General features: G+C 49.3%; 10 protein-coding genes across 10 annotated transcripts; 4 read left to right on the forward strand and 6 right to left on the reverse strand.

Annotated features, from left to right (window-relative positions):
• Positions 1–1,296: 1,296 nt before the first annotated feature.
• EDB93DRAFT_1114183 (uncharacterized protein) lies at positions 1,297–2,667 on the reverse strand. Its single transcript, XM_041448230.1, has 3 exons — positions 2,437–2,667; positions 1,848–2,382; positions 1,297–1,796 (listed from the first exon to the last, which is right to left on the reverse strand). The coding sequence occupies exons 2-3, from the start codon at positions 2,283–2,285 to the stop codon at positions 1,506–1,508; spliced, it is 729 nt and encodes a 242-aa protein (XP_041313970.1). The 5' UTR covers positions 2,286–2,382; positions 2,437–2,667; the 3' UTR covers positions 1,297–1,505.
• An 894-nt stretch (positions 2,668–3,561) lies between these two features.
• EDB93DRAFT_1074561 (uncharacterized protein) lies at positions 3,562–4,250 on the reverse strand (the record flags this gene model as incomplete). The annotated part of the gene is made up of 2 exons (XM_041445104.1): positions 3,562–3,957; positions 4,014–4,250. 2 exons carry the CDS (start codon positions 4,248–4,250, stop codon positions 3,562–3,564), a joined length of 633 nt encoding a protein of 210 aa, XP_041313971.1.
• A 183-nt stretch (positions 4,251–4,433) lies between these two features.
• EDB93DRAFT_48507 (chorismate synthase) lies at positions 4,434–6,196 on the forward strand. Its single transcript, XM_041456520.1, has 6 exons — positions 4,434–4,647; positions 4,700–4,777; positions 4,831–5,053; positions 5,113–5,387; positions 5,450–5,754; positions 5,806–6,196. Exons 1-6 carry the CDS (start codon positions 4,558–4,560, stop codon positions 6,056–6,058), a joined length of 1,224 nt encoding a protein of 407 aa, XP_041313972.1. The 5' UTR covers positions 4,434–4,557; the 3' UTR covers positions 6,059–6,196.
• EDB93DRAFT_1114199 (uncharacterized protein) lies at positions 6,160–7,449 on the reverse strand. Its single transcript, XM_041448231.1, has 4 exons — positions 7,185–7,449; positions 6,921–7,099; positions 6,365–6,856; positions 6,160–6,315 (listed from the first exon to the last, which is right to left on the reverse strand). The coding sequence occupies exons 1-4, from the start codon at positions 7,309–7,311 to the stop codon at positions 6,250–6,252; spliced, it is 864 nt and encodes a 287-aa protein (XP_041313973.1). The 5' UTR covers positions 7,312–7,449; the 3' UTR covers positions 6,160–6,249.
• Positions 7,450–7,515: 66 nt separating this feature from the next.
• EDB93DRAFT_1074229 (uncharacterized protein) lies at positions 7,516–9,481 on the reverse strand (the record flags this gene model as incomplete). Its single annotated transcript, XM_041445080.1, has 11 exons — positions 7,516–7,638; positions 7,706–7,844; positions 7,890–7,944; positions 7,998–8,086; positions 8,139–8,247; positions 8,297–8,501; positions 8,553–8,609; positions 8,678–8,768; positions 8,828–8,897; positions 8,948–9,148; positions 9,205–9,481. The coding sequence occupies 11 exons, from the start codon at positions 9,479–9,481 to the stop codon at positions 7,516–7,518; spliced, it is 1,416 nt and encodes a 471-aa protein (XP_041313974.1).
• Positions 9,482–9,622: 141 nt separating this feature from the next.
• On the forward strand, positions 9,623–10,545 carry EDB93DRAFT_48662 (uncharacterized protein). The gene is made up of 6 exons (XM_041456526.1): positions 9,623–9,774; positions 9,837–9,977; positions 10,030–10,154; positions 10,210–10,217; positions 10,266–10,376; positions 10,430–10,545. Exons 1-6 carry the CDS (start codon positions 9,711–9,713, stop codon positions 10,494–10,496), a joined length of 516 nt encoding a protein of 171 aa, XP_041313975.1. The 5' UTR covers positions 9,623–9,710; the 3' UTR covers positions 10,497–10,545.
• Positions 10,545–11,071, reverse strand: EDB93DRAFT_49039 (uncharacterized protein). The gene is made up of 3 exons (XM_041456535.1): positions 11,041–11,071; positions 10,799–10,980; positions 10,545–10,732 (listed from the first exon to the last, which is right to left on the reverse strand). Exons 2-3 carry the CDS (start codon positions 10,885–10,887, stop codon positions 10,594–10,596), a joined length of 228 nt encoding a protein of 75 aa, XP_041313976.1. The 5' UTR covers positions 10,888–10,980; positions 11,041–11,071; the 3' UTR covers positions 10,545–10,593.
• Positions 11,072–13,491: 2,420 nt separating this feature from the next.
• Positions 13,492–16,079, forward strand: EDB93DRAFT_1114224 (P-loop containing nucleoside triphosphate hydrolase protein). Its single transcript, XM_041448232.1, has 10 exons — positions 13,492–13,646; positions 13,701–13,802; positions 13,857–13,943; positions 14,003–14,071; positions 14,134–14,563; positions 14,619–14,939; positions 15,001–15,116; positions 15,171–15,318; positions 15,365–15,705; positions 15,762–16,079. Exons 1-10 carry the CDS (start codon positions 13,541–13,543, stop codon positions 15,983–15,985), a joined length of 1,944 nt encoding a protein of 647 aa, XP_041313977.1. The 5' UTR covers positions 13,492–13,540; the 3' UTR covers positions 15,986–16,079.
• EDB93DRAFT_1114231 (uncharacterized protein) lies at positions 16,080–18,194 on the forward strand. The gene is made up of 11 exons (XM_041448233.1): positions 16,080–16,382; positions 16,461–16,508; positions 16,560–16,667; positions 16,717–16,812; positions 16,862–16,944; positions 17,002–17,166; positions 17,233–17,366; positions 17,413–17,526; positions 17,577–17,680; positions 17,741–17,917; positions 17,968–18,194. Exons 1-11 carry the CDS (start codon positions 16,276–16,278, stop codon positions 18,038–18,040), a joined length of 1,209 nt encoding a protein of 402 aa, XP_041313978.1. The 5' UTR covers positions 16,080–16,275; the 3' UTR covers positions 18,041–18,194.
• A 146-nt stretch (positions 18,195–18,340) lies between these two features.
• Positions 18,341–24,104, reverse strand: EDB93DRAFT_1074728 (uncharacterized protein; the record flags this gene model as incomplete). The annotated part of the gene is made up of 6 exons (XM_041445115.1): positions 18,341–18,805; positions 18,860–19,357; positions 19,407–22,517; positions 22,570–23,325; positions 23,390–23,506; positions 23,556–24,104. The coding sequence occupies 6 exons, from the start codon at positions 24,102–24,104 to the stop codon at positions 18,341–18,343; spliced, it is 5,496 nt and encodes a 1,831-aa protein (XP_041313979.1).
• Positions 24,105–24,111: the final 7 nt, after the last annotated feature.

The raw sequence follows: 24,111 nt of genomic DNA on the forward strand, positions 1-24,111 counted from the left end.
GAAATGGACTGATGCAGCCAATGCTGTAAGTTTCTAGATAGCCACCTCCCTGAACTATGTGGTATTGAAGACGCCCACCTCCATTGTGAAAAAACATTAACCGCAGATCCCCGTTCTCATAATGATGAAGGGTAGATTCCCAGGTCGGCGCCTCCCCAATTAATCTATCTATCTGGCCAACATGTTGTGTCGAGGGCGTAATACCCTTTATTAGGAATGACCCCTTGCATAAACTAACAAACATTGTCTTGATCGATCTATATGGCATGCATTGAAACGATGGTGCTCTCCAAATCGCACGCACGGATGCCAATCCATTCCTCACCCATCGCGCGATCTCGTGGCGTCGAGAACACCCCTGTTTACATGTTCACATGCGCAGTCATCTCGATCGCAGGATGTACACTCATCCATCACTTGATCTCTATTCTCGAGTGAAACGTGCAAACTGAATTGTTGTGCGGATCCTCGACGTGTGGTATACGTGTCGGGCCTGGATCGCCTCCTTGGCCTGGATACTAGTACGACTTGAAGATTAACGCGGATAGATCACAGGATGGTTTAGCAAGTGTACCCGATGAGTATCATGATCGAATAAGGGAATACCAAATAGCCTTTGCCATTCCAGGTTTCGCATTTTCGAACGAAAAGTTCCATGCTCATGTGCGCTGTGCGTGGGCCGCAGCAAGTCCCCTTCAAGGTACGCCTACAATCTCAGATCCCATGGCTTATCGATATTTCAACACAGCCATTCGTGTGAGATCCCACACGATCCGCTGATGCGAATACTTGCGGATGTCATCGGGTATGGCGGGACACTACCGAGGGACAGGTTCTAGCCAACCAAAGCATATTTAGCTACACGGATGCCCTCATTCCGCTGGCTGTTACTCGTGGATAACCTAACTTTGCAATTGGACAGGACCGCGATCAGAACAAGCTTACACACCCACACCTTGTTGCCTTTTCGAGTCTCTGCCAGTGATCATCCCGCCGGATCAGACGTAACAGCGATTGATCAAGGGAGCGAACTACGGGTTTGCTTTGAACTGACCTCGCGGTGATGGCAGATTCTAGGGATGGTTTAGGATGTGACAAGATAGACGATGAGATAGATGAAACTATGACGCCGCTCAGTGGCAGGACGGGTTGGTTATATGGAGTAACCTGGCGCCAACCGCTACATATTAATTGAATGAGGGGGGCAGTGATCTCAGGTAATCTCCTTCCCAATAATCAAATACAAGAGCCAACATTATGGAGACTGTGACTCAATAGATAGCCAAATATAGCTCCCTTGACACTGCATCTGATTGATGGTAATAATCTCGACATCTGTGATCTAGCGAGACCAACTACTTCAGTACAAGGAACACCGCACTCGTGTACAGCAGAAAAAAATAACTTGGCAAGGAGCTTTTAAAAAAAAACCAAATGAATGCAAGCTCACAGGGCACCAGATCCTGGCGCTTCCATCGTGCGCGGACCTATTAAGTGACCATGATCTAATGCATGCTGTTGCGAGAAAGGAAGTGGCGACGATTGCCCCCTCCTCCCCTGCCATTACCTCCCTGCCCCCTACCTCCTTGCCCTCCACCTCCACCCCCTCCGTTACCTCCGCCCCCTCCATTGCCTCCACCTCCTCCATTGCCTCCACCTCCACCTCCATTACCTTGACCGGAGGCGTCAGTGGGTGAAGCAGCAGAGCTTCCCACAGTCGAGGATGCTGCAGAACCACCTCCAGCACCGGCGGCAGCACCGCTGGGGTTGGCATTAGCGTTATTACTGACAGTAAACTAAATGGATGATGAGTGCATGGCAAACATGTGTCCCGGGAATGAACGCACGTAGACTGCATCATCAAGAGATCCGTGCTGTGCAATAGGCACCAAGACCGGCTGGTGATTTGCAGCACTGTTGATCGTCGAAATCTTATATGTCCCTTCAGGAAGACCATTGGTCACGTCCGCAGTGAGGATGCCATTATTAGCCGGGTCGTTCAGGCCCTTGAAGAATGAGAACTTGGTGGGGTCGGTCGGCGTCGTCTGTGTGAGCGAGTCCAGTTGCTCAATGACGATGTGGGAGTGTCCCTGGATCTGCCCTTGTCCGTTTAACTGCTGAGGTGCGGAAAAGTAGGTTTGTTGAGCATTGGTAAAATGCCCTGTCTCCATGCCTTGAATGGCGAGAGAGACAGTGAACGCCTGGTTCGGCGGGATAACGTCGAGATTCTTCGGATTGGTGAACTTGGCGGAGGGCATGTTCGCCGTGGAGGGGATGGAACCCATAGGTGCGGGGTTGCATGACCCACCAGCAATCTGCTGGCCATTGGTGATCGGCTCGTTGGGGTTCGTCAAGCAGAAATTGATGAAGTTATTCGATGAGGTGAGCGACGCGACCTGGCCAGCAGTAGGTTGACCTTGACCGTCGTTTTGGAAGCCCGTCGCGATGACCGCGGGGTCAAGAGCTGAAGAGATACAAATGAATACATCGAGCAAAAAAGAGTACAAAGAACATACTCAGGGAGCTCTGTGGATCACTGCCACCATTACCTCCGCCGCCGCCTCCTCCGCCTCCACCACCACCACCACCACCACCACCACCACCATTTCCGTTGCCATTTCCGCCACCGCGCTGGCGGACAACTAGACCAGGCTCAGGAACGACGAAGCCAGCGACCAGCGAGGCAAAAGCAGGTAGGGACAACAAGAAGTAGGAAAGGGTGTCTCATTTCGAAGAGAAAATACAACAGGCTTCGCAGAAGCCGAGAAAGAATGATCAGGGGAAGGGTCCTATAAATCTGCAGTGATGTTAACCATCTTCCTTAACGAAGGAAAGCAAAAGGGTGATACTCACAATAAAACAGCACCGCTGCTAAAGAGAAGGCGAACAAAGGAAATAAAGTGAACGGTCTGACATTTATACTGTACAAAATTCCAGGCTGCAGACAGCGTGCTCCTCGCTTTGAAGGTCACCACGGGAACTGCAGCGAGCGGCATTGAAGCCACAAAGACAAAGTCATCGACAGCATCGCAACAGCCATTCGGCACTGTCAAATTTCAGCAAAGTCTTGAAGAAAGTGCTCCAAGTGATCGCAGTGAAACAGCACTAGATAGTGTGGAGAGAAGAGTGGACTCACTGCCAAATCGGGGATGTCGACATCGCAACAGCGGTGTTGTTTAGCAACTGATTTGTCAGCAACAAGTCAAAAACAGCATGACTGATAAGATCGAAAACACCAAAGGACCTTGAGCCTCGAGGGAGTCCACGAATGCCCCAAACCTCAAAGTAGACTGGATTTGAAACACCCAGAAAATTTATCACCCACGAAGAACGGGCCTTGTCTGTAAGATGAACGTGGTGGGTGGTCGGAGGAGGCGGCATTTGCAGAAGACTGTCAACGAGACAAGACACGTATCATACATGGAAAAAATTTGACAGCCACGTAAAAAGGATCATCGGTACCTGAGTCTGGTAGGCAGTTTCGCAAAAAGCACCGTTCGCTGGTACGAGGCATTTGTGCTGAGGGAGCATGTAAAATAATTATTACACGGCAGACGCGTTCTACTCATACTTAGTAGACGTTTTTACCATGAATGACGCGAGCGTGTCTATTTCACTGACCGCATGGTCCTGGAAATGTCGCTCTGCAATGGCAGCAAGGATGGTTTGGATCTCAGCAATGTCCGCCAAGATAGGCGTGCGACTCTCGTTTTCCTCGAGCAACCGGGAGCTTCGTCTGCGGCTTGGATCTTTTGTATCTCTCCTTAGCCTGTTCCCAGAAGTGGAGATCGTGGTGAATGGACTAAGGCCTCGCGGATTCTGTCGTACAGGGTCAAGAAGAGAATCGGGAGAAGGTGGATCTGCTGCGATCAAGGGTGATGGGTACACGGGTGGAATGAGACTGAAATGAGAGAGGTAACGATAAAGCCCTGCGGTTGACATGTTTCTGAAGTCAATCTAACGTAGAATGCATCAATGTCATGGTGGCCGGTGTCATATGTGAATCCTCTCACTGCGCTCTTTAGGTCATTATCCGCAGACTTATCCGCCCTTCTGCTGACTGTTGTGTTGTGTTCCACTCTCTTTCTTTTGACGCGTGGCTCTCCCTCTGCCCTGTCCGCCGCCTGTCTCTTGGTCCCTGCGACTCCAAAGTAGGCTGCGTCGTCATTTGGCTTCTTACGGGCCTGTGGACGCGATCGTGAGCCTGATGTCGAACTGGCGTTGGCTGATAATGTCGCTACTGCAGACATACTTTGAGATTGGTTTGAGAAACACTGCGGACTAAATTTCTGCAGCCGCTGATGTTCCCACGGCGCTTATCATTTCATCATTTTGGTTAGTTCTCGATTTTTGAAGCTGTTTCATTAACAACCACTAGACTGAGGCTCTGTAGGACTAGCTCGGCTGGATATATAGGCCGTTTCATGGTTTAGAAACGCTTGCTAGCCTAAAGCGTTGTTAATCGCGACAAGTTCGGCTCATGTCGCAGATAAATAGAAAATAATCTCATACGATTCTTGTCACTTGAGCTTCTCGCTGGCTTGTCTTCAACCAACAATGTCTACCTTTGGATCCCTTTTCCGCGTAACTACCTACGGTGAGAGCCATTGCGCCTCTGTAGGTGCGATCATCGATGGATGTCCTCCTGTATGAGTCATTTCCGCTGGTAATATAAATAAAGGTTCACGATATCCTGCAGGGACTGGAGCTATCTCCACATGACATTCAGGTGCAGCTGAGTCGCAGAAGACCAGGACAGAGCAATCTTACTACACCTGTGAGATTCTTTTCTATTTGTGTATAATGTTCTCATCCCGAAGTCTGTGATAGAGAGATGAGAAGGATCTTGTGCATGTGCAATCTGGCATCGAGCAAGGCGTCACCCTTGGAACGCCCATCGGCCTCCTCGTAAAGAACGAGGATCAACGTCCAAAGGATTATTCTGAGACGGATTTGTACCCTCGCCCAAGTCACGCAGACTACACCTACCTTGAAAAGTATGGTATAAAGGCTAGCAGTGGAGGCGGACGTAGCAGTGCACGAGAAACTATTGGTAAAAATATCCCATCTGTGACGTTCCTCAGGGTCTAAATCAGGATGTTCTTTGTACAGGTCGTGTTGCAGCGGGTGCCATTGCCGAAAAATATCTCAAACAGGTGTTTGGCATTGAAATCGTCGCATTTGTCAGTTCAGTTGGCAAGATCCACCTGCCGTCCAACGTAGTACCGTTGTCCATCGCGGAAGTGGACGGGGACGAGGACAACGATGACGTGGCAGACGCATTAACGCCTGAATTTAGACAGTTACTAGCCACGATTACCCGAGATGAGGTTGACAAGCATCCCACACGCTGTCCTCATCCAGAAACTGCTGAGCGGATGACGAAGGTGAGCATCATATTTCCTATGATGCCTGTCGTGATTAGTGACCAACTGCTTATGATCAACAGCGCATTATCCGCGCTAAAGAGTCTATGGACTCTATTGGCGGGACAGTGACATGCGTCATCCGTAATGTCCCTTCAGGTCTTGGAGAGCCAGTTTTCGACAAGTTCGAAGCAAAACTTGCGCAAGCTATGATGTCAATTCCTGCCACGAAAGCTTTTGAGGTCGGCTCAGGCTTCAGAGGAACAGAGGTTCCTGGAAGCAAGCATAATGACACATTCATCTTAAAAGACGGTAAACTCGGCACTTCCACCAACTGGAGTGGTGGTATCCAAGGAGGTATTACCAATGGCGAAGACATTTACTTCAGGTACAGGATTTCACCTCTCTCAAGTCGTCCTTCACTCACTTTTTCTTATAGGGTTGGATTTAAGTCACCCGCAACCATATCGCAAGAACAACACACCGCACAGTACGATGGTACACCAGGAACACTCGCTGCTCGCGGGCGGCACGACCCTTGTGTTGTTCCTCGTGCTGTTCCCATCGTCGAGACCATGGCAGCCATCGTCGTCATGGATCAGCTACTCATTCAGAACGCACGCAAGGCCGCCGCTGGGCTGCTTCCTCCTATTACGACACTCCCGCCCACTATGGTGATGCCATCACATTGATAACAGAACAAAGATCTCGATAGAGTATATAGACCAATATCTTTCAGCAAGAACGTTTTGGGTATGAAATGATGCTAATATACAAAGGTTGTCTGAACAACATAGCGCGAAAGCAAACATGAAGGGTCAGCAACCAACGTTGTCACCATGCCTGAGCGGTATTTCCTACATGCGCTTGAAATCAAGAAATGTTATTCCTCGACGTCAGAGTCTACGCAGAGGCAGCAAACAAGTGATTCAAGTTGCCACCACCACCACTGAAAGAACGTGAGCAACTCAAACTGTGCAGGTGACTTGGTTCCTCACGTGGCGGTTTAGCACTCTTCCAGGCCACTTGCCAAAAGTTTCCTCTATCACACGTTCTCGCTGCCTCTCCATGTCCTCGTCCATCATATTATCTTCGTTATATCCCCTTGCGTACGAGTACCTGCAAGGGGGTCGTAAGAGTGGCGTGTGTTCGTTCACAGGACTATGATATGGTTCTATTGGTTTACTGCTGTGTCGTGCTCTCCGCCGACCAGTAGGCGATGATGGTTCTGAAGCATAGTTTTGTGCTGCAATGATACTTACTCGCTGGCCTAACGGGCCCCATCCTTTTGAACTTGCAGCATTCGCAGAGCGCAATGGTGCAGAAATGGATGAACAAGGTGAGCCTGATATCGACGAAGCACCAGACGGCAGTCCATCGGAAAGTCGTCTGCGACGCATGCCAGCAGTTATGCGCACACGAGAACGAAAGTGAACCCGTGGGCAGGATCGATCATTAGAGCCCTGAGGGTCATCTCCGGACACCGTTAGCTACGTTCATTGCATCGAGACTAACTGAGCACCCCAGATTCTATGTGACGACGTGCAGGCTTACATATGGTCGAGGTCCATCGAGGGATAGACGTCTTTGTTTAGAACGACGTATGAAATCAATCGTGTCTTCGTAACATTCCTCGTCCTCGGAATCAAATGTACTAGTAATGCTGTGGCGGCGGCACGCTTCCCTTGGGTCCCTACTTTTATCCTGCTGATTAGGGATGATAGCTGATTCCTCTGAGAAATCGATTCGTAATGATTAACCCAAATGAGAAGATATTGCGTGAGGTCAGACGGGGACAGAAGTTTCATATCCACATACCTTTTATTTGGCTTTTCCAGCTCCTCGCCAAGTTCCCCTGAGTATCACCCTGGGTCCTATTGCCATTCTGCATTGCTGTAATATCCGCTTTGAGCGCACTGCTAGTTGCGATACTCGCGGGAGACATGCAGACGGTGGTTACTGTTGGTATTTGTGTGGGGAAAGCACAAACCAGCTACGCACTTGGTCGCAGTCGATTGGTGAGGTAATATAGCAGGGTAATAGATAATTTATAAAAAGATTAGCATATTTCCGCTCACGTGCCACACATAATTTGTTCAAGTCGTTCATGTAGTAGCGATTTATCAGTGAGAAGACATCATCTAAGTAACTATTGTCCTGATAAAATTTCCTCGATGGCTTGCTGAACCATAGCAGCATCGTATTGAGGTATTCCGGAATTAGGTGCGCATTCGGATCTTTTTCCGACTAAAATACACTTGATGCCGAGTGTCTGTATAGTAACAGGAAATGATAAGTCTGATAGTGGCCAGGGGTAGAAACATGAGGCAGCGGCTCACGGTAATAGCTTCGACGTCTACTGCTACCTTTGTCCCCTCAAGATATACCAGATGGGTGATGAACGCTGAGATCGGATAAAGTGGAACGTTTCCTGGCCCGTTTGGCGGGTATTGCGAATTCAACACCGAGGTGATAGCTCTGCGCTGTTTGAGATCAAGATCCCAGGGCAAAATAAGGAATCACCTGATATAGTCGACGGCGGTGTATCCATCTGTTTCTCTATCATTACTGCCGTTCACTGTTGGAGATGCGCATTGAGTCTAGGTCACCGGACAGTGCCGCAGGACCTACACAGAAGCGCCTTGACACGTAGGAACCGAGATCCCGCGATCGCAGATGCTACGCCGCGGAGAGCCAGGCAGGGAATGATGCTGAACATTCTTCATTAGGAAGAAATTTTGAGTCCCTGGATCGCGCACTTGCCTCGTCCACAAAGATCCACACGAGTACACCAACACCTCCGAAGTCGATAGGTTCTTGATAAATTGAGGGTTTGGTTTCGGGTACACTTCATGGCCATACCCATTGATATAGTAGAGTCCTGATCCAGGATGGGTGCCGCGAATCAAACCCTGACCAAGGTTACTCACTACATATCCGAGAATGGAGAGGCTCATATCCGCCTTCTTTGGCTTGTTGACTGTACATAATGTTGAACCGATTCTGTGGTATGATCTCGCCTAGTCCATCTATGGGAGATAGCGGGTCAAATGACAGCAGCTCTGAATCAGAGAAGATTGCAGGAGCCACTGGATGAGATATTTCACATTGACCCAGCAGCTTCGTGCCATCCTCCTACAAGTCATGTCAAATTGGACAAACCCTGATCTGAATAGTAGCACAGACCAATTCCGCTGCAATGGTAGTTATATGATTCGTCACGATGACTGGCAAGATGTTGGCCTTAAAATCGTGTTCAGGGATACCATTTCCATTCATTCATTCATTCATTTGTTTTATGATAAACACACCTGGCTATTCGTCATTGTGGAGAATAAAAATATTGCGGACGGCAAGGACCGGAAGAAGCCCTGAGCACCTGCCAGGAAGTAGTTTCCTATGCTGTGGGACGTAGGCCTGAGTCAGTACTAGGAGTCTCACCGAGGACAACTACAACCGACCTTCCATTCAAGAAGGAGAAGTGTTTGTGTGCTCGTTTGAGGACTTCGTTCTCGAAGTATACCAGGAAACCTAATCAAGGATGTGAATATGCCGGAGTTGGCGTCCATTATTAGCATTACCTCGGATGACTTCCTTCCGGTCGTTCGGGATGCCCGACCACAGAGGACTTTGTCCTTCGATGATGCTCCGCCATTCAGCGCGTGCTTCATTATCAGACACGTTCGATGGTAATCTGTAAGACAAAAGGGTGCGCACGGCATCGAGAGGCGAACCGAGAGGAACCGGAGGGATCAATCTGACAAGTCTTGAGCGAATGTCACCTTAATTTCCTCATGAGCATATCCGAGTCTCAAGCTGAGCGCGAAGTGCTATTCACCGATAGATGGTCCACCGAGTACCCTGATTATCTCACTAGACGATCCACCGTCGTCCGAGACCGGAAGAACATAACATGCATTTTCGAATGCAGCGCATATGGAGTTCCCGCCCGAACCACCGGATATCACCAAGAAAGAAATTTTTGAGCGAGAATTTGCGTCAGATACACGAGGTTGATTCTGGAAATGGTCATCGGTTACTGGTCTTCTATCCCATGGCCTTGCACTATCTTGGTGCAATGGGAGGTCGAACACGGATGAGTTCGAGCTGTCCATCCAGCAATTATAAGTGTTCAACTGGGAGTTCAGGTTGAGAACGAGCGCGACGGTATAGGATAACCGAAGATTAAACACTGAGGGCACTAAACTGTTATATGATGACAACGTAGGCGCTGATGATCATTGACGCGCACGCAACCTTAGCTACATCTATTATTATCAGTCATGAATTGCATTACTGCGGTTACCCACGCACTCTGTTCTTACATTAACTCATTATTTCGTCATGCCTCGTAACTTTGCAGCCTTACCGGGTTTTTACCGAACCCTCTTCTTGTACATTGAACCAGGTCAGAATTCCTCCCACTGGCCTGACTCACACTCAAATGACAGAATTACGGTCATGCTACAGTGTCGACCATATCACCTGCCGTCTTGGCGTGGTTCTTTCCAGGCGCCTCCTGGTTCCACCATGAGCTGATACCAAGTGCAACTGCTGCTTCCGAGACGCTAGATGCTAGGACTACGATGGCTATCTGGCAACTGGGAAACTGTGCGGTTTCCACGTCTACTTTGTCCATTTGACCCAACTGAAGGATCTTTAGGCTACCTTCTGCTAGGTTTAATCTCATCTCTGGTATTCAGAGCCGTCCGAGATGCTCTTCCAAATAATCCGGGGGCTCAGGAGCGTATACTTGGAGCAAGTTTTACTGCACTTGCGCTAGCAGATGTAGGCGCTCTCTGTTTCTCATACTTATCCACTCGTTTAAGCAGTTGCATCATAGGTAACACAGTAAGTTTTAGTACCCTGCAAGTGTTTGCCCTACGCAACACATTTCAGTATTGCTGCTTCATTCATTGGCCTCCCCGACGAGCTCAAGTACTCCTATGGCAAGTGGAATCCCATGACCCATGGCAATATCACGTTTGTAATATTCCTCTTGAGCGCAAGGTATGTCAAGAGCAAATGCATCACCAGACTGTTCTCACAAACCACTTCGTAAGACTTGCCTGGTTCGCAGGAGTCGGTCGTACTACATATTACTACGGGAAACGGACCAAGGTGGATTGAGCACCTGAACTGCTATCTGTAGATTAGGACACTAGGCGGTTCTACGTCCGACACAACTTGTATGTGGAACCTTTAAATCTAACTTTACTGTACAACTTTAAAGTACGAACGTAAATCTGAAGACATCTGATAATGATGCAGTACAAGTCCTATCAGTGTCCAAGTCCAAAAAGGTCAGAGTATTTGTGGGGAATCGAAACCCAGTTTGCAAGTCGATCGAAGTCTGGTAATGACTCCTATGCGTGGTGAGCATCAGGTGTTACTAAAAATGGGTATCAACAGTACAATGGCCGCAGACATACAAGTTTCCAACAGGCGGTAGGCAAAGAAACGCCTCTACCGCTAAAAAGTACAGAAGTAGGTTTGTGAGATTCCAACAGGCATTTGGCATTGATATTCCTGTTACGAGGAATTCTGAGACGCTCCATGAGCTGCAGCCTTGTTCCTGACTAGTAGCGCATCGCAAACTGGTGGTAGGTATAGACTGTAAGCAAGAAGTCAGTCGTAGGTTTACACTATATACCATCACGATTCAGTAACTCACCTGCTATGAGGCGAAGCTGTGCACCACTACAAAGCATGTGATGAGATTGACCTACACGGGCAAGTGCGAGACGCAAGACGAATGTGTAGCAGCTGGCGTGTCCTCCACCTGCAATGCTATCCCCTTCGTGATCCGGCATTGACAACATTATTTGATCAGCTATTCCACAAGTGACCGGTTTTGGGTGGCATCTCGATAAATGGAGGCTGTGAGGAGTGGGGAACGCTGTCAGGCAGAATGAATCTTGTGCCCATGAGATCACATTCCAACTGATCCTTATCTTTGGTGCTGCTAGGGAGTGGATACGGTGTTGATCGGATATGCGTGAACTCGAAACTGCACATCTCAGCTGCCAGACCTTTCCAGTACGTCATCAACACGAGCATCATCTTGACTTGTCAAGGGCCACGTCAGCTTCGAGGATGTCAATATTGTGGATGACACAGATATTGGTAGAATCTACCTCCGGAAGTTTTCATATTTGCGTCTCGCTGTTGGATATAAGGTCTTCGAAGGAGTAGTAATTTCAAACCTTTGCGGTTTCAGTGTTTTGCATACGTAAGAGACGAGACTCTGGACATCAGTATTAATAAAGTAACAAATAATGGAGGCATCTTGGCTTACTTCTAACATTGACTTAGAATGAGAAAGAATAGTCGACAGGTAGCCAATCAAAAGTGACTTCTGGTGACAGATGGGATCTGATTGTTTGGGAGATACCTCATCAGACGAAGGAACCCTCGCGCAGGAACTAGCATCCTGGGAATACCCCCATCGTTGCACCCCCCGATCTGTTGAAGGTCAACCCGCAGTGATATCGCAATCCATCTTCTGTGCCCCTGACTCCGCCAGATGGGTTCGATTGTTGCTCGGAGTCAAACACACTGCAATAATCTTGGACGAGACCATCTCAGATGAAGGAATTCTCGGCTAGGAGATCTCGGGTGAATAGAAATGCCTCATCATTGTTGCATCGCCCGTTTCCGCCAAGGCCCACCCACAGTGATGTTGTAAATTGAGTGTGTCGGTCACCGGCTGCATCCGACCGTTGCACTAAGTTTGATGATCATGTACCTCAATGTTCGTCGCTTGAGAATAGCGCCGCGGTCGAAAATGCAAATTAAGTGGCGTCGACTTTTACATTGTCAAAAGCGGGATAGCGAATGTTGCCTATCCATGGATCAGGGAGAATGGCGGGAATTTGAATGTCAAGCGTGGGGATCGCAACGAAGGCATGGCCCAGACTGACAGTTCCTGATAGTCGCACTGGCCAAAGGAATAGTGACATCGGCGTCACCGGCGTTCATTTCAGGCTTGTCATCAATTGCCATCGCGGATCGAGATTCAGTGAGCCGTGATGGTTGCGTCCCTTTGAGTCCGCGTAGTCTCTTCACAATGACAAGTAGCAATGCTGATAGCGATACATTCCTGTTCCTGTCTCTCGCAGATAATACGCGAAAAGCTCGTTTGAGCCTGGCGACCGTCTGAGAATATGCCGAGAGAGTCGAGACTCGATTCGAAAGGCAGCCGGCGCTTGGCAATGAAGTCAGGCACATCTTTTGATGGCAGTAAAGTTTGTTTACTACCACTCGGCACAACACCTGGATTGACAAATTTCCGACATTCGTGTTTTGGCAGTGAGATGGCGGCTTCCCGATCTTGACGTCGCGTGATCTTGGATGGGGAAGGATTCCAACCCTTCTCCTACATCCAAAACAGGAATGTCTTCATTTGGTACCAACTCTCTGTGAATGTTGTACTAAGCGGTGACTACACCCAGCATGAATGATAGGCCCAAATGCTGTGCCTTCACCCGTCCTGGTGGTAAACATCTCAGACTGAGTTACGGCGGGGAATTTTGTGTATTCCTACCCATGGTAAGCGTGAATACACAGCGTGAAATACTGTTATGAACCGCGGTTGACTGCGTAACGAACTTTGTGCTCATCCTTTTTTTTCGTCTGGTCCCATTGTTACGAAGATCCTGCAGGCAACAGACTCTTTCCAGTAGGACATTGTGTGAGCAAGCGCGAGGGGCTTTTTGGCGTGAAACGACAATGCTACAAGTGCAACCATGTTGTTTGGCGTGAAACGACAATGCTACAAGTGCAACCATGTTGTTTGGCACGGGCCACAGACATGTATCGCGGGCTATTTGAGTTCGAAATCCATAGCAAAGTTACAAATTGCAATTCAGTGTAAAATGACTTGAAGTGTCGAGTCAGCGGCGAGGGACCAAGTATTTGAGGAGGCTAAAAAGATATTGAGATTCGAGGCATATGTGACCATCGGTGAACAACTTCAGCGGAGTTGTACGTAGTACATAAACTTGAAGTGTGAGCAGAGAGCTTGGGATTCTCAACAAAAGGATACCTCAGTGAGTACCCACCACACGTCCTGTCACGTGTTATTGACATTGGACTGTGTCGTGACTCGTGGGACACAAAATAACCTGCTCTCCCTCATTTGCTTCCATAGACACATAGATCTAGACAGGAGAATGTCAAAGGATATAATACCTCAGGAAGAGCCCAAAAGGTCCAAGAAGGATAAAAAGGATAAAAAGGCCAAAAAGTCTGCCGATCCTGTCAGCGAGGAGACCAGAGGTCTGCATTCTTCATTACCGCCTGCAACCCTCCTGACCGATCAAGACAAGCCAGCTGAAAAGAAGGACAAAGAACACAAGAAGAAAAAACATCATGATCCTGAGGATATTACTGCTGTTTCAGAGCGTGCTAAGATGGATATAGATCCTCCAGAAGGTATGTGTCCTAGACGTATCATGGTATGGTCTGCACAGTTAAGCATTTCTACAGGACGTGTCAAGAACAAGAAGAAGTCAGTAAAGGCAGTTTCTAACGTTGAGGAGTCTGCGGTTGAGATTGCTGTTGATGTGCCATCTGGTTAGTTTTTTTTTTTTTTTTTTTTCATCCGCTCGAATTTATGAAGTAATACAACCCAGACCCCAAGGACAAGGAAAAGAAAAGAAAAATACACACTGAAACCTCAGGTGATGCAGATCCAATTCCAGGTGAGATTGATCAGGATCAATGTACACTTAGTCGTTCCTCCATCCTTACATACTCACAATAGACGGTGAAAGAACTTCGAAAAAGCTCAAAAAGCGCAAGCATGATGGCACGCAAGAGACAGACTCGGCAGACAAACCTAGCCCCTCCAAGAAGCACAAGAAGAAAAAACACGATCACGAAGCCGACACCCCCTCTGCTAACGCTGCGATGACTTCTCAACAACCGTTGTTAGCTACCCCATCCTCACAGCCATCAACAAAATCGTGTTCTCCTGCTGAAGCAGAAGCCTTTCTGGAAAAGCACAACATTACCATCAGTACCCAGACGAACAGTGATGCCGTCATACCTGTAATATCGTTCGACCAGCTCAACATACCGGATGGCCTACGTGGCGCATTTACTGGCTTCAATGAGCCTACTCCAATACAGGCATGCACATGGCCGCCTGCGCTCAAAGGGAAGGACGTAGTGGGAATTGCGGAGACGGGAAGGTATAATTTGCAGTTTTGCATACCATTGCACCTTAATGCTTATGTCTCGACACAGCGGAAAGACTCTGGCATTTGGAATACCTGCTCTCGCACAGCTCATAGCTTCGCCCCAAAAGCCTAAGAAGAAAGAAACCACAATCTCTGTACTTGTCGTCGCCCCGACACGTGAGCTTGCGATCCAGACTCATGACGCACTCTCTGCGCTGGGCGCACCATTTGGCATTGCTAGTGTCGCGGTGTTTGGTGGTGTCCCGAAGGACCCGCAGGTCAAAGCACTGGCAAATGGAAATACGGATGGGAAGATCACCAGAATTGTTGTAGGAACGCCCGGGCGCATAATCGACTTGGTTAACGATGGTGTCTGCGATCTGAGCAGGTGAGTTTCTTATTCATCAACGGGATATCGACATCTCAAGCATTGCTTGGGAATTGTGCAGGGTGAATTATCTCGTGTTAGATGAGGCTGATCGAATGTTGGATAAGGGATTCGAAAATGATATCACGAAAATCATTTCGTATACTATTCAAGGGGAGGGACGCCAGACCATGATGTGTGAGCACTTTCTCCGTTCTAGTTCGCGTTTCAAATTACTAATTCCAATCTCAGTCAGTGCAACTTGGCCTGAGGCTGTTCGTCGGTTGGCGAGTTCTTTCCAGCACAATCCTGTTCGAGTCACAGTTGGAAGTGATGATCTCACAGCGAACAGTCGCGTTGAGCAAGTTGTTGAAGTATTTGATGACCCTCGTGAAAAAGAGTGTGTATCTCTCGATCTTTTCGTTATTTGGTCTCACTTTTGGTAGCAATCGGCTTCTCAAATGCCTCAAAGATTTGTCACATAAGAAAACGTCACGCAAAGGCTCTGATGAGGCGCGCATCCTGATTTTTGCGCTCTACAAGAAGGAGGCAACGCGTATCGAGCAATCGCTGAGGCGCGCAGGTTACGACGTTGGTGCATTGCATGGAGACATGTCACAAACTGCACGCATGAACGCTCTCGAAAAATTCAAGACCGGGGAGACGGGTTTACTGGTGGCCACGGATGTTGCTGCACGGGGGCTGGACATTCCCAATGTTGGAGCTGTAATAAATTACACCTTTCCGTTGACACTTGAAGATTACATCCACCGAATCGGACGTACGGGTGCGTATCGATTCAATTATTTCTAGTACAGAGTCTGACGAGCCCAATCCACTCAGGTCGTGGTGGGCGCTCCGGTAAATCTATTACCTTCTTCACTGGAGAAAACCACGAACGAGCATTGGCTGGCGAGCTTGCACGTGTGCTTCGGGAAGGCGGTTTCGATACGCAGGCAGACAATCTGAAACAGTTCCCGATGACGATCAAGAAGAAAGGGCATGCGGCATATGGGGCTTTCTTCCGTGATGATATAACTGCTGCGCCCACGAAGATAGTGTTTTAGTAGTGCTGGGAAGTGCAACTGCATGGGAATGTCCATCTAGTTTTTTATATAATGCACGGCAACTGTGCATGTAGCTATATGCTTCAGGCTATGTGGTCAATTTTTGAGCTTTGGCAAATTTGATCAGCAGCGAGCGGCAACTCGCCACTATTCTGAATTGTGACGCGTGTTTCATCATCGTCGTTTTTGCAGCCAGGCCATCATTGATATTTCCGTGTCAGCAAGACACAGCAAGGCTCACAGTCAGAAATCATTCCCAGCCAGCGTCTAATCTCTCGTGTCAATCGACCATGATGGGCCTTTTCAGCCAGGCTGGATCCCATATCAAGAGGGCACGCGGTCTCTCCGTGGACGATAGGGCGCCAGAAGACACAGAACCTGACGATACTTCAATCCTGTCCGTCATTCTTCTTCTTCTACTTACTCATTCTTACAATAGTCCCATGATCGTCCTTGATACTGATTCTGCTTTCAGAGATGAGAATGAGGGATCTATTATTCTTTCGCTCATATCCCAGCTCAGGTGCGTGCTCTATGTTGCGTTTCAAGGCTTCGGTTCTGACACCTAGACAAGAGTTGGGATGGATCTGTCCAAAGTAACCTTTCCTACGTTTGTGCTTGAGCCCCGGAGCATGCTCGAGCGCATCACAGACTTCATGTCGCACCCGGATCTCATATTCGGGCGAGTACACCGTTACCTCTCCAGATCTCAGGCATAACCCCCTGCCCAGTGCTGAGAAATGCGACGATCCAGAAGAGCGATTTACTCGCATCCTTCAGTACTACCTCGCTGGCTGGCATATCAAGCCAAAGGGCGTAAAGAAACCGTGAGTCTCCGCCCCTTTTGCATCAGCAGCCCTTGGACAGCGAACGCAGATACAATCCCGTTCTTGGAGAGTTCTTCCGTTGCAGATACGACTATGCAAATGGTACACAAGGTTTCTTTGTCGCTGAGCAGGGTACGTCGCTTGTGCAGATGATAAATGCATGCTGCTGCTCACCAGTCCATTCTTCAGTATCACACCACCCACCTATCTCCGCATTCTTCTACATTTCTCCTGCAAATCGCGTCTGCATTATCGGGGAGCTCAGACCAAAATCCAAATTCCTTGGCAATAGCGTCTCTACCACCATGGAGGGTGAGAACAGAATCACGCTTATGGGCGTCCCAGACGATGGCGGTGTGTAGTCCCAGCCTATTATGCATGCACATGGACAGACATGCCCTTACTGACTATGCATGGCAGAGTACGTAGTAACGATGCCTAATATGTATGCAAGGGGGATTTTATTCGGCAAAATGGTACTGGAGCTAGGTGACACGTGTCTAGTGAAGAACGAGAAGAATAGACTCTTCTGTGATTTAGAGTTTAAAACAAAGGTCACTGCCCGGCTCCCTGTATGATTGCTATCTAACACTGTTTCAGGGCTTCTTCTCTGGAACATATAACGCAATAGCTGGTCGTGTACGCCGAGGAAACTCAGACACAGGCGAGGTGTCGGGGCGGTGGAGTCACGTTATGGAATTCAAGAGTATCAAGGTTCGCCAAAGAACCGTCTTCTCAGTAGCAGCCTCCTGATTTAATTTCAGAGTGGAAGCAAACGCGTACTATTTGATGCTGCGAAAGACGGACAAAACATAGCACCGAAATATGTACCAGACATACAACAACAAGAATCATACGAATCACGACGGTGAATATGTCTTAATTGACTAGTTGGATATGCGGCTGATAGCGGTGCCCGAATGCGCAGCCTATGGAAAGACCTTACGCAGGCTATCGAGGAGAGGAATATGGAACGTGCCACGGAGGCCAAGAGCGCAGTGGAAGATGCCCAACGCGAACTGCGCCGCAAACGAGAGGAGAGTGGAGAGAAATTCGTTCCTCGCTACTTCGAGAGGCACGACGGACGGTGGGAGCCTAAACTCGAGTAATGCAGTCTTGCACGCTTCTGCATGACCTCTCTGATGCCTCTTCTAGGATTCCTCGAGATGATTCTTCTGAAGCTATAGATGCAGTGCAAACCTGGATATGGCCTCCTACGGCAGAATAGCGTTGACCTGACATATACCTTTTCATCTTGACGTTTATCTGCTTTTGCTTTGCTTGTGTCTTCCATCACATTTACATTTTATCCCACGCAGTTGTAACATAATGCGCATCCGTTGGATTGTACCTGTAGCAAAAATTGAAGGGTATATATACACCGATGGATCCAATGAGAGTACCAGATGTGAACATGAGTGAATATATAGAAAAGGAAATGCGGTAGACTACGGCTGAAAAGCAAGGCCATCATCGATTAGATCAGGATATCATGAGGTTGAGCAAATGAAGATTGTATCGAATTAATTTACGAGTACCAGCCGTCGTCATCCGGTACAATTGAGATTGTACTTGGCGTCGGAGACGCGACTGACCGCAAGGAGTGTTGAGAAGTGAACGAGACCACAGATTGAGGTCGATATGATCCAATGGGTCGCCTAGGCTTAGGAGTGGCAGGTACCACAGAACCAAGCTGGTAAAATTTATGCGGTGCATGCATTGAATCTTGAACGGACGGAGACGATCTGGGAGGAGTATCGCTACGAGGTCGGTGAGAACCATTCATCTGCGCGACTGGTGTACTTGATCTGTCCCCAGAAAAGACGGTACTTGAACGTGAATCAGGACGAGGGGGGAACTGTTTATGCCCAATCATGGTATAGGATGATGCTATGGATGGGGTAGTCGCCTTGGCCTTCGAAAGGTCAGCCTCAAGCCGAGCAACTTGAGCTTCAAAGTTCGCAACCTGATCGCGTAACTTTTGCTCTCGGTCCTGCAGATTAGACATCAATCAGAATGTAGCACGCGGAACTGCTGTGATTCCCACCTTAACAAAGCGGTCCTCTGCTTCCTTTTCTTCCAGTTGAAGCTTTGCAAAGGAATAGTCCGCATCAAGTTGAGCATGAGCTTGCTCCACCTCGTCGAGCCTAGTACGTGTCATCTCCAAGTTATGCTCATACTCTTTCGCGCGATTCTCCCACTCAGAGGACCTCTGTTGTGCTTGAGTCAAGTTCTGTCTGGCGGTGATTGCGGTGCGTTCAGCATTGGAATTTTTTTGTTCCTGTTCCCTGAAACGTTTTTGAAGCGCTGTGTGCTCGCTTTCGAGGCTACGACTCGTACGTCGGAGTTCCTGAAGTTCTTCATTGCCAGCCTGGTTCATAAGGGTAGTGAGCACGCTAATTTGCTCAGCCGCGCGATGGAGGTCGTCCCAATGGCTCTGTTGCGAAAGCAGATGCCCGTGCTCTTCCTGGAGGAGTTGAAGAGTATGCATAGCCAAGGCCTTCTCTTGTGTTACAAATTTCACTGATGCGTCCAATTCCCCAACCTGACGTGCCATCAGACGACGAACGATACCAACAAGAAGAGCGATGTACCTTGGAATTGAGGTTGGCTTGCTCAGCCAATGCCTCCTTGTTCGCCTTCTCCAACTCGCTAATGCGTTCCTGATTGGCATGTGTTGCAACATCTGAAGCTTTGAGGCGTGCAAGGCTTTGGGAAAGCGCTCCTTCCAGTTCAGAATTCCGCGACCCGATGGCAGCAATATCTGTGCTCTGAGTTTTGATAGTGCTCTGGAGTTCTTCAATCTGAGCACGGAGCCTATCTCTCTCAGACTCAACATCTTTGAGGCGTTGAGCGAGGTTGTCTCTTTCCACTCGGACTTGGCCATGGGCTCCACGAGCCTTCGCTAGCTGTACCTGGTGTTCAGCATTCACTGCTTTGAGTTTACGGATCTCTTCCTGGTCTCTTTTTGAAGCGTCCCTAGAGACTGCAAACTCAGCATGAGCAGTTTGAAGAACGCTGACGGCTACATGTAACGCCTCAGGTAGCGCATTCATGCGTTCAGAAAGATCCTCGCGGAGGGACCTGTGCATCGAGAGAAGCTCGTCGTGTTGTGTCGAGGGTAGATGAGTGCTATCCAGGGAGCCGATAGCATCTTCCAACCGGTGAATAGCTGATAGGACTTCTTCGATACTCTGCGACGATGCTTGGGCTTGCAGCTCTTGATTACTCAGCTGCATAGCGCACTTGATATCGTCAAGTTGAGCAGGGAAGCTGGCGACAATGGCATGGAGATTAGTGTGTTTTGAGACAATATCATCGCTCTTCTGGACAATGAGTTGCTGAGCCTCATCCAGAGCATCTAGCTTGGGAACCACATCATCGATCGAGCGGAGCAGACCAGAGACTCCCTCTGTGACTTTGCCTGAAACGACTTCTACGTTGAAAGCCTTGTCGCGAACAGCAAGACGAGAATCCAGACGCTCCACCACTAGGTCAGCCACTTGTTCCTTGATTTCATGCGCATCGATGGGGGCAATGATACGGCGGACTTCAGCAGTGATTTGGGCAATTACCTCACCGGTATCCAGCGTCACCTTGGGCAGCAGAGGTATGATGCTGTCCACGATCAAACCGGCAGTTTCCCGTTTGTCGGCTGCGAGGTCAATCAACTGTTCGATGTTTGGCTTAACGGCTTGACTGAGCTGAGCGGTGAGGACACTATAGTCCACAGCTTCAGGTCGCAAAGCCTTAAATGTGGGTGCCAGAGTATCCACAAGATCACTAATGAGGGATAACCGTTCAGGCTTGTCTGCGAAAGGAGCCGAGTGTTTGTCGATTTGTGACGACAGCTGCTCAATGTTGTCAAGAATGACCTGCGTGTTCTTCTTCGACAGTTCCAAAGTGGCAACAATATCTGTTGATGATCCCATAGGTCCAGCTTGCTCGAGGCGTTTCACGAGCTCACGCAACTCTGTCTGTATCAACAGTAGACCCTCTGCTTGGCCTCGTTGTACCACATCGCGGATGACCGCAAGGTCAAGTTCACCACGGGCGTCCATCTGGCTGTCGTCGAGGCCACGAGCAGCAGACTCCTGAAGCTGGGTACGAAACAAGCCAACAACTTCCGTGATCATATCTTCTGTGGCAGGGCTGATGGAGGGTCCACTTGTCGATATTCTGGCCTGGGCGAGCTCAGCGCTGAGCGCTTGGAATTTCTGGGTCAATGATGCCTCAATTTTATCCTCTAAAGCTTGCACCTCGAGACGCTTTGTGAGGTTAAGGGCCGGAATGGAAACATTTGAAAGCTCCGAAGCGTGAGAGTTGTGAGCACTATGCAATGCAGGCAACGAGGAGCGACGTTTAATAGCAGGCGTAAATATGTCAGGAGACTCGAACAGTTGACGTTGTAGTCCAGGGTCAGTGATAAGCCCCGATTGCGAACGCTGCTGTAACATCGAGATGGCGGGTGTTGCAAGATCGTCGAGGGATGGTTGTTGCGAGTGTTCGAATATCTCGCGGGAACTTAGCCGAGAGCGCACAGTACGGCGAGTTTTTTCATCACCCACCAGAGCCTTGAAGACACCAGCAGGCAATGTGTTGCTGGGAGTGGGATTCTTGAAATCCAACGGGATAGGCGCGCGTTTCGGCCGGGTAGGTGCAATCAACGGAAACGTGCTTGGAATGCCAAGGAGGTCGTCATTCTGGGGTGATTCGAAGTTGCCGGCCATATGTGCATGTCCAGGTATCTCAATCTCCTGCACTCCATCCTCATCAGGCAAGGCAAGGGTGGAGAATCCAGAAAACGTGAGGGGTTGCAGTGGACCAGCACTTGTGTTAAAATCTCTTGATCCCAACGTCCATGGTGATGTAGGAGCAGAACGACGACTGCGCGGAGTTTCACCCAATGCAGGGAATCTAAATGAAGCCATATTCTCTTTGCCACTGCCATCCTCATCCTCATCAAATGATGAGCGGGATCCACGACGTTGCCTCTTCTCGCGGCCTTGTTGAGCACGTGCCGGTGGGACTGGCAGAGGCCGCGAAGGTTCAGGTGCGGGAAAGGCCATACGAGGCACCCCAGGTGGCGGACGGAATGTGAACCCTGTGGGTCGGAACTCTTGTGCAGCCGCATTGAGTGGCTTTCCGAGGGACGGAATGCGTGTATGGCTAAGGGTGGGAACTTGCACTGGTGCCATCTCGAGGGACCATGAACCAGACTGCCTGACTGAACCAAACACGAAAGGTTTAGCGTGTGGATTGAGCGCCCCAGATGAAGATGACTGTGGGATGGGGGCCGGTCCATCATTGTGGATGTCGAGCTGCTCAGAGATATTGCGCGAGTGAGCGAGGGCGGGGTCATGCACCGAGTATTGTCCTGATTGACCACGGGAGTGGGGGACAGGGGGGAGAGGTCGCCTTCCAGTTGTAGATGCTGATAGTGGTCTAACTGGGAAATCCGCCGGATCCACGTCAAGGAATGCCGTATGCAGTTCTCCTCGGTGATCCTCCTCGCTTGGATTCGAGACAATATCGTAGTCACCACGTAAAGACACGCCCAGTCCACCACCCGGGGGAGCAGGAAAGTTGGGGAGACGTCTGGGTTTCTCAGCTTCATGCTTTCTTTGGCGCAAAATACGGCGTTGCACCCGGTTTTGACGAGCCCGTTCTTCGTCTGAGGGATTAGACCACTCGCCGATGCTCTCCTTCAAATTTGTCAAACTAGTGCGTGAATAACCCAGAAATTGTAGCACATACCTCGTCATCTGATTCTTTATCTACGTGCATGTCCTCCGATCCCGTCCACTCTCCGACCGCCTCTTTGTCAAGGTCATCAATGCCTGGATTGCCAGCCGGACTCTGGATGGGAGCTAACTTAACCTCAGACAATGCACCTTCCGTGACGCCACCAACCGACCGCAATGATAGTGCAGCCGACAGTCGCGAGACGTGTCTCGAATGCAACCTGCTCAGCGCAACCGATGTCGCATCTCTCCCTGAATCTTGGCCATCAAGTCCTTCCACGTCAATTACAGCATTGTCATCCGTGCCAGCGGGTACTTCTTCCTCTGGAGGCTCTTCCTCTTCCGGGATGTCGAGGCCGAACCCGCGTATGAAATCAGGACGACTGCTTCCGCGAGAGATACCGGAAGGAATAAGAGATGGGACAGAAACTGGGACACGACCTTGTGGAGCATGGATACCTTCTATAGGAACAGGAAATGGCTCGGTAGTGAAGTTTGTTTCGATGCTGTCGGAGCCGAGGACTGCGTTCGGACCAAAAGGATTGAATGCCGCGCTTGGAATGTAGAAATTTTCTTGGAGCGGGGGGTGTGCAAGGGACAGACTATGACCATGCCTATTTTGGAATCGAGGAAGTTGATGTGGAGAGGGAGACAAGTTAAATGGTGGCTGAGGCGAATGCGACAGAGGATTTAGTGAGGACGCAGTCTGTGATTGCTGCAATTTGTTCAACTTGAAGTGCAGCAGGGATGGGTCGGCAGGAGATGAAATCTTAGACACATCATGACACGCCGTAAGGAAAATCGATGTGAGACTAAGAAAAAAAGATACATACTGATGATGCGCGCGCATGAGGAGCGTGAATAGGAAGGGTACCTCCTGAACCTCTCTCTACACCCAACCTCTCAAGCTTCTGCTCGATAACATTCAGCTTCATAGCGTCCCACGCAGCCTGTGGAAGCGTCAAACACAGTGCTGAAGAAGCTCAGAGGCCTGCGCACCTTTCCAGGAAGAAACACGTCCACCGTATCAGGTATGTCTCGCCGCCATGAATCGGGTGGATAGAGCTCATTTGAGGTCATCTCAGGTGCAATAATTTCTGGTTCTTCCGCGTTTCTTGCAGCTACCGGTGTTCGTGCCCATGGCGGACGCGTTGATAGTCCAGCGACATTTCCTTGGATCGTCTCCACTGGTATGTTTACGATAACCTTCTTGCCCTTTGGGGCAGGAGTGGGTGCAGCATGTGGAGGAGGCAAGGGGCTGTGCTTACGCCCTGGTCCTCCGAGAGGTGCTTTTGGTGGACCACCTATGCTAACGCTTGGAGTTCTTCTATTCCGAGGAATAAAGGGTTGTCCAAATGGCGGGCCCATCTGCGGCGGAAAAGCAGGACCCAAGGGAGTCATGGGAATGGCACTCGGAGGTGGGTAACCTGAAAAATGTGATATACTTGCATGTCCTTGGTGATTCGCGTAAGTGGGACGAGCGGGAGCAGGAGGTGGTTGATGAGGAAAAAAAGATTGCATAGGTGTTTGAAGCGGAGGACCATTCATAAAATAC

This window comes from Suillus bovinus, assembly GCF_016758785.1.
Source record: "Suillus bovinus strain UH-Sbo-P2 chromosome Unknown EDB93scaffold_1, whole genome shotgun sequence".
Lineage (NCBI taxonomy): Eukaryota > Fungi > Basidiomycota > Agaricomycetes > Boletales > Suillaceae > Suillus > Suillus bovinus.

What these genes read in the sequence shown, in the direction of transcription:
- EDB93DRAFT_1114183 (XM_041448230.1), bottom strand. Translation starts at nt 2,285, where the DNA reads ATGGGTTCCATCCCCTCCACGGCGAACATGCCCTCCGCCAAGTTCACC. An exon ending in CTCTTGATGATGCAGTCTAC is followed by an intron (nt 1,797 to 1,847) that starts GTGCGTTCATTC and finishes TCATCCATTTAG; the next exon opens with TTTACTGTCAGTAATAACGC.
- EDB93DRAFT_48507 (XM_041456520.1), top strand. Translation starts at nt 4,558, where the DNA reads ATGTCTACCTTTGGATCCCTTTTCCGCGTAACTACCTACGGTGAGAGC. An exon ending in TCATCGATGGATGTCCTCCT is followed by an intron (nt 4,648 to 4,699) that starts GTATGAGTCATT and finishes GATATCCTGCAG; the next exon opens with GGACTGGAGCTATCTCCACA. An exon ending in CTGCTGAGCGGATGACGAAG is followed by an intron (nt 5,388 to 5,449) that starts GTGAGCATCATA and finishes TATGATCAACAG; the next exon opens with CGCATTATCCGCGCTAAAGA.
- EDB93DRAFT_1114199 (XM_041448231.1), bottom strand. Translation starts at nt 7,311, where the DNA reads ATGTCTCCCGCGAGTATCGCAACTAGCAGTGCGCTCAAAGCGGATATT. An exon ending in TCGATGGACCTCGACCATAT is followed by an intron (nt 6,857 to 6,920) that starts GTAAGCCTGCAC and finishes CAATGAACGTAG; the next exon opens with CTAACGGTGTCCGGAGATGA. An exon ending in GAAGAGTGCTAAACCGCCAC is followed by an intron (nt 6,316 to 6,364) that starts GTGAGGAACCAA and finishes ACGTTCTTTCAG; the next exon opens with TGGTGGTGGTGGCAACTTGA.
- EDB93DRAFT_48662 (XM_041456526.1), top strand. Translation starts at nt 9,711, where the DNA reads ATGCCTCGTAACTTTGCAGCCTTACCGGGTTTTTACCGAACCCTCTTC. An exon ending in CTTCTTGTACATTGAACCAG is followed by an intron (nt 9,775 to 9,836) that starts GTCAGAATTCCT and finishes GTCATGCTACAG; the next exon opens with TGTCGACCATATCACCTGCC. An exon ending in ATATTCCTCTTGAGCGCAAG is followed by an intron (nt 10,377 to 10,429) that starts GTATGTCAAGAG and finishes CCACTTCGTAAG; the next exon opens with ACTTGCCTGGTTCGCAGGAG.
- EDB93DRAFT_49039 (XM_041456535.1), bottom strand. Translation starts at nt 10,887, where the DNA reads ATGCCAAATGCCTGTTGGAATCTCACAAACCTACTTCTGTACTTTTTA. An exon ending in CTACCGCCTGTTGGAAACTT is followed by an intron (nt 10,733 to 10,798) that starts GTATGTCTGCGG and finishes CACCACGCATAG; the next exon opens with GAGTCATTACCAGACTTCGA.
- EDB93DRAFT_1114224 (XM_041448232.1), top strand. Translation starts at nt 13,541, where the DNA reads ATGTCAAAGGATATAATACCTCAGGAAGAGCCCAAAAGGTCCAAGAAG. An exon ending in TGATGCAGATCCAATTCCAG is followed by an intron (nt 14,072 to 14,133) that starts GTGAGATTGATC and finishes TACTCACAATAG; the next exon opens with ACGGTGAAAGAACTTCGAAA. An exon ending in CCACCGAATCGGACGTACGG is followed by an intron (nt 15,706 to 15,761) that starts GTGCGTATCGAT and finishes CAATCCACTCAG; the next exon opens with GTCGTGGTGGGCGCTCCGGT.
- EDB93DRAFT_1114231 (XM_041448233.1), top strand. Translation starts at nt 16,276, where the DNA reads ATGATGGGCCTTTTCAGCCAGGCTGGATCCCATATCAAGAGGGCACGC. An exon ending in TTTCTTTGTCGCTGAGCAGG is followed by an intron (nt 16,945 to 17,001) that starts GTACGTCGCTTG and finishes TCCATTCTTCAG; the next exon opens with TATCACACCACCCACCTATC. An exon ending in TGGAATTCAAGAGTATCAAG is followed by an intron (nt 17,527 to 17,576) that starts GTTCGCCAAAGA and finishes ATTTAATTTCAG; the next exon opens with AGTGGAAGCAAACGCGTACT.